This window comes from Penaeus monodon, unplaced genomic scaffold (assembly GCF_015228065.2).
Source record: "Penaeus monodon isolate SGIC_2016 unplaced genomic scaffold, NSTDA_Pmon_1 PmonScaffold_11432, whole genome shotgun sequence".
Classification (NCBI taxonomy): domain Eukaryota; kingdom Metazoa; phylum Arthropoda; class Malacostraca; order Decapoda; family Penaeidae; genus Penaeus; species Penaeus monodon.
In genome coordinates, this window is record NW_023640195.1 from 5,001 (window position 1) to 11,507 (window position 6,507).

Consider the following 6,507-nt stretch of genomic DNA (forward strand, 5'->3'; position numbering starts at 1 on the left):
ATCATCATCCACACTATCTCTCAACAGTATCACCATCTCCACCATCATCACCCTCACCACCTCCACCACCATCTCCCCCACTATCCCTCAACGCCTCCTCCTCGCGCCTCATACCAGGTACGTGTTCTGGATCTGCATCTTGCCCATCATGTACGAGATGAGGAGCAGCGGCGTGACCATCATGGCGGCCACGAGGACTCCCACGCCGAGGAAATGCGAGTCCTTGGTGTGGCCGCAGACGTGGGAGCTCACGCGGAGGAGGCCGAAGGCGCAGGCCACGCACACCTGGGGGAGGGGCTTACTTTAATTGTGTGGGTATTTAAAGAAAGAAAGAAAGAAAGAAAGAAATAAAGAAAGAAAGAAGAAAATATATATATAAATATCTACATACATGTGTGTATATATATATATATATATATATATATATATATATATATATATATATATATATATATATATATATATATATATATATATATATATATATATATTATATTTGTATGTATATGTAAATGATATGTACATATATATATATATATATATATATATATATATATATATTTTATATATATATATATGTGTGTGTGTGGTGTTGTGTGTGTGTGTGTTTTGTGTGTGTGTGTGGTGTGTGTGTGTGTGTGTGTGTGTGTGTGTGTGTGTGGTGTGTGTTTGTGTACATGTATATGCATATATATATATATATATATATATAATATCATATATATATATATATATATATATATATATATATATTACATGTATATATATATATTATATATATATATATATATATATATTATATATACATGTATATATATATATATAATTAATATTATATATATATATATATATATATACAAACACAAACAAGCAAGCAAACGTGGTGTGTGTGTGTGTGTGATGTGTGTATGTATGTATGTATGTATGTATGTATGTATGTATGTATGTATGTATGTATGCATGTATGCATGTATGTATGTATGTGTGTGTGTGTGTGTGTGTGTGTGTGTGTGTGTGTGTGTGTGTGTGTGTGTGTGTGCGCACATATCATTGATGATGACTGATTCGGCTTCACGTCACGAACTCCCCCGAAAGGGCTAGGACGGAACATTCTTTCGAAGGACTTCGGTTCTGGCGGCTGTTGTGCCGAGTAGTTAATCTCGTACCTTTGGTGCCGACTCGAACACGCACGAGCTGGGTGACCGACCCTCATGGTCCCCAGCCGCGCACGTCACTGCAGCCATATATATATATATATATATATATATATATATATATATATATATATATATATATTAATATATTATATATATATATATATATATATATTATATATATATAAATATATATATATATAATATATATATATATATATATATATATATATATATATATATACATATATATATGTGTGTGTGTGTATGTGTGTGTGTGTGTGTGTGTGTGTGTGTGTGTGTGTGTGTGTGTGTGTGTGTGTGTGTGTGTGTGTGTGTGTGTGATTGCACTAGAGATAACATGTGTGAAAGTCACAGAGTATTTGTCTCACAGTGTTAAATCACGTGCAAAAATGTGGCTTTATACTTACGATTTCTATGATCTTCATGATGCCCGACTTCGTTTTCAGGTAACCCGTATTGATCACGACCAGTCCCATGGTTGCTGCTTAGCTGGAATAAGTCCTTTATTACGGTTACGTCAGTGACACGAAACGTACGTTATATAAAGCAAACATTTTATCCCCATACTCACTATAATTCATATATTCAACATTTCACATTCATCCAGTTTTAGAAACGCTTATGATGTGTTCTCTAATGAACATGGAAAAGGACTACGTATGTACGTGTTACTCTTGAATAGCTGTTCCTATTTATTATTTTTTACTATTATCATTGTTATTATCATTATTATTATCTTTGTTATTCTATATATTATTATTACTATCATTATTATTAACATGGTCATCACCATCACCATTGCTGCTATTATTATTATTATTGCTATTACTGTTCTCATTTTTATTATCCTTTTTCATCAGCATTATTATCTTGAGAATTAATATTATTATCATTATTAGTTTGACCGCAATAATAGTTCCCAGTAATATCTATTATTATTGACCTTATCACTATGACATTTCCATTATTATTAGGCCTAATATTTTTCCTACAATGATAATTTATAATCATATCATTATCCCGATAAAATTAAGAAATATATTTTGACTTAAAATATTTAAAGAAGTAAGAAATACCTTGAAAGTAATAGTCATCGTAGTAAATGAAAAAAAAATTATAAAAGGGTGTACCAATATAGACAAATAAAAAAAATATTTTACAGTTATCCTTGAAAAAAAATAAAATAAAAAAGCTTCTAGTTAGATTAGTGACGTCTGAAGTGAAGGCGGACAAGCAGGTGTTCTCGATCAACATGGTGACGCAGTCTCACAATGCATCGTTACCAGATACATATGTAAATAGACAGCCTACACGCGTATGTGTGTTGGGACTTTCCAACAACTGAAATCTGGCACAAGCTTATTTCCTATTCAGATTGACAGTTCGTTGTTTCCCTGTACTCCATGGTGCGACTTTCTTTGGCCACCTCATTTTGAAATATATTGTACCATATCAACTGAATATTATCTACCTTCAATATATCAATCATTCTTTATATGATTGTATTTCTCTTTGAAAAAAAAAGAAAAAAAAACTAAATGGCAACTCAAGGCAAAGGCGGAAAACGGGGGATGGGAGGTTGGGGGGGGGGGACGTGCATATAATAATATGTATGAGTAATAGCAAAACGAGAGCAGAAAACAACATGTAGCGGTTGTGCTAGTAATGCTAGCATCAGTGACAATAATGGTAGAATAGATGGTGATATCAATAATATTAATCATTATTACAATAATTACTGTTAATGATAATGATGAGGCTGATGATGATAATTATGATTATAGTAATAATTATAATGATGAAGATAATAATAATAAAAAAAAAATCGTTAGTTTTTTAATAATTTAAATTAATTTATCTATTCACTTCTTATCGTCTTGTATCCCTTCCTTTCTGAAATATGAACAGCTACTCCGCTCCATTTCAGTGTCATGCTCTAAACTTTCCCTTCGCTGCCAGGTCGTGTGGCCTGAAAGTGCACTTGGGTCTGATAACGAACACATCTGTGCCACAGCTGTGTCGGCCTTTCAACACGAACTGTAGAAACAATCGCCGGAGCCTCCACTAGTTAGGGGTCGTGGAGCTAAATTTAAGGAACACACCCATACACACACGCACACGCGCGCGCGCACATACACTGACCCACACACGCACACACATACACGCGCGCGCGCGCGCGCGCACGAACATACCACAAGCACATGTTAGTCGCAGAGAAAATCGCGTCGTATCTCACGGAAACGACAATGATACAACTGAGTAAAGAGGAAATCGAGGTGTGATATGTAGGGCAGTGAAGCTTCTAATCTTTGAATAATTAATTCTGGAAATTTTATCCATAAAACAAGCAGCCTAGTGAATAATAAAAAAAGGATGAAATGGAATCACAGGCTGTGGGCGATTGGTGTATTAAACACCTACAACTGTGTGTGCTTGAAAGGGAAAGTGCGGGGCTGTGGTGCATGTGGGTGTGACTGGGACGTTATCGTGGTGCAAACGTTCACGTGTTTTTCCTTTCCTTAATATACACACGTCTGCCAAAAAAGCCTATTTCATCATCGTGTAGTAGGAAATGAACGACAAAATAATTGCGTGACATTGAACGTGATATTCCTCGTGTGACAATGCACATGAAATTCAAGATTGCAAATCAGCGATTATTTCCATGTGCGTGGCAATCCCGTACGTGTAGTTGATGCTCGATTTTACTCAAACATCGAAACATTCACTTACATTCTTGACGTTACATGTGTACCGCACGACAGTCAAACGTAAGAATAAATTAGCACTTCTACGTTACATATTCAAATACCTCTACACTTTTCACGTTCAATTTCAAGTATATATACACACCACAATACTAATAGGTGCCAACCCCACGACGCACTCTTCGCACTGACAACTAAAATTAGATATATTTCACTAACTGGGAACTCGCCTCCAGGATACACGAATATTCATAACCAGCGGAAGAAATGTGGGTGTGAAGGGTTTTACCATTGATGTTTAACATTAAACTTGCATGTGGAGATTTAATATATGTACGCTAGACGTATGCTGTCAATGAAGAGTCATAATTTCCAAATTTTTGTTTACTAGAGGAGGTGGCAACGCGAGGTGTACGAACGTTGCCATCGTGGGCGAGGGAATTTTAATATTGTATTGGCATTAGTCTTTTGAATAGAAATTTAGTAAACACATCTATATCTTAAATAAGAGAATGTGAATGACATTTAAGAATATAAATATGTAATGTTTGGAAATTTAGACTAGTTTATCCTTCAGATATTAGTTTTCAAAGGGAAACGGCCTACGCGCCTCCACTGGCTGTGGTCAGGAGGCTAAATTTAAGGTAGGAAAACACACACACACACACACACACACACACACACACACACACACACACACACACACACATATATATATATATATATATATATATATATATATATATTATATATATATAATATATTATATATATATATATATATATATATATATATATATATATATATATATATATATATATATTCATACATACACATGTATTTATAACATATACATATAAACACACTCAAACACATATATACATATATACATACATATATATATTATATACATAAGCAATATATGTGTATATATATATGTATATGTACACACACACACACACACACACACACACACACACACACACACACACACACACATATATATATATATATATATATATATATATATATATATATATATATATATATATGTATACACATCGGCATGTATGTCTATGTGTGTGTGTGCGACATGGCAAGGTGTGATTTCTATTCCCCTCGAAGCCCTAATAAAGGGGACCCAGATAAACCCCTTTTGACCGGAGCAGATAAAGTAGTATTTAAGTTCAGATTATTTTTATATAAATGTTTTTCATTTGTCATAGGTTTTGTTGTTGTCGTTGTTGTCGATGTTATTTTCATTATTATTATTTTTTTTTTTAATTTTCATCGTCATTATTATTATCATTATAACCGTTATTTTATTATTATAGTGCCATCACCAAAATTATGATTAATACTTTTATTACTGTTATAATCGTTATTATCATTATCATTGTTATTAATACTATTATTGTTATTAGTGTTATTATTGCTATAATAATAATAATGATAGTAATAATAATAATAATAATAATTATTATTATTATTATCATTGTTACTATTATTATTATTATTATCATCATCATTATCATTAGTATGACTGTAATCATTATCATAGTAATGGTAATGATAATGATATTAATGATATTCATTATAATAACAGCAGCAATAATAATAATAATAATAATAATGATAATAATAATAATAATAATAATGATAATGATAATGATAATAATAATAATAATAATAATAATAATAATAATAATAACAACAAAAACAACAAGAATTATTATTGTTATCATTATTATTATAATTATTGTTGTTATCCTCATTATTATTCTATTATTTCATTTATTATTATTATTATTATTATTATTATTATTATTATTATTATTATTATCAATATTGTCATTACAATTATAATTATTATTGTTGTCTTCATCACCATCATTATCATCATTATCATTATCATTATTATCATCACAGTTATTATCATTATTATTATTATTAATATTATTATTATTATTAGTAGTAGTAGTAGTAGTATCATCATCATTATCATTATCATCATCATAATCATCATTTTATTGTTATTATCAAGATTATTATCATTGTTATCCTTATTATTGTTATTATCATTATCATCATCGTCATCACTTTTGTTATCATTAACAGTATTATCAGTAATACATTTATCATTATCGTCACCATTATTGCTATTATTATCATAATCCTCATTATTACCATTATTATTACTGTTATTATTACTATTATTATCATAATCATTATTTTTACTATTATCATAATCATCTTTATTACTGTTATTATTACTGTTATTATTATCGTAGTCATCATTATTACTATTATTATCATAATCATCATTATTATCTCTACTGATATCTTCTGCTTATCTCTGCTGTTATTGTTCTTCGTCGCTATGGTTGTATCGCGTATCATAGTCATGATGATTGACACTCTGAAGGCGCATGACGTCACCAGGTCATTCAGCAAATAATACAATAATTGCTCTTTTTGTTTCTCTCTAAGCCTCTAAGCTCTAACCAGCAGAGCGGAAGAGCGCGGAAGCTCCCATAGGATCTAATTCAAAGCGAATTCCAGAAAAAGAAGGAAAAAAAGTGAGAATGGAGGGTCTGTTTTTTTTTTTTTTTTTTTTTTTT

At 31.3% G+C, this 6,507-nt stretch overlaps 1 protein-coding gene across 3 annotated transcripts in view; it reads right to left on the reverse strand.

The window, feature by feature from the left end:
- The window catches only part of LOC119568903, a 6,412-nt gene extending 2,333 nt beyond the window's left edge, over nucleotides 1–4,079 (reverse strand). Inside the window, exons 1-3 of one of the 3 annotated variants that reach the window (XM_037917302.1) lie at nucleotides 4,032–4,079; nucleotides 1,586–1,667; nucleotides 115–285 (exon numbers count right to left, since the gene is read on the reverse strand). In XM_037917302.1, coding sequence (XP_037773230.1) covers nucleotides 115–285; nucleotides 1,586–1,654 — 240 coding nt within the window. In that variant the 5' untranslated portion in view covers nucleotides 1,655–1,667; nucleotides 4,032–4,079. Of the gene's footprint in view, nucleotides 1–114; nucleotides 286–1,585; nucleotides 1,668–3,911; nucleotides 3,931–3,990; nucleotides 4,010–4,031 lie in introns of those variants that run through there. The other 2 variants (XM_037917304.1, XM_037917303.1) reach the window with 2 other exon arrangements.
- Nucleotides 4,080–6,507: the final 2,428 nt, after the last annotated feature.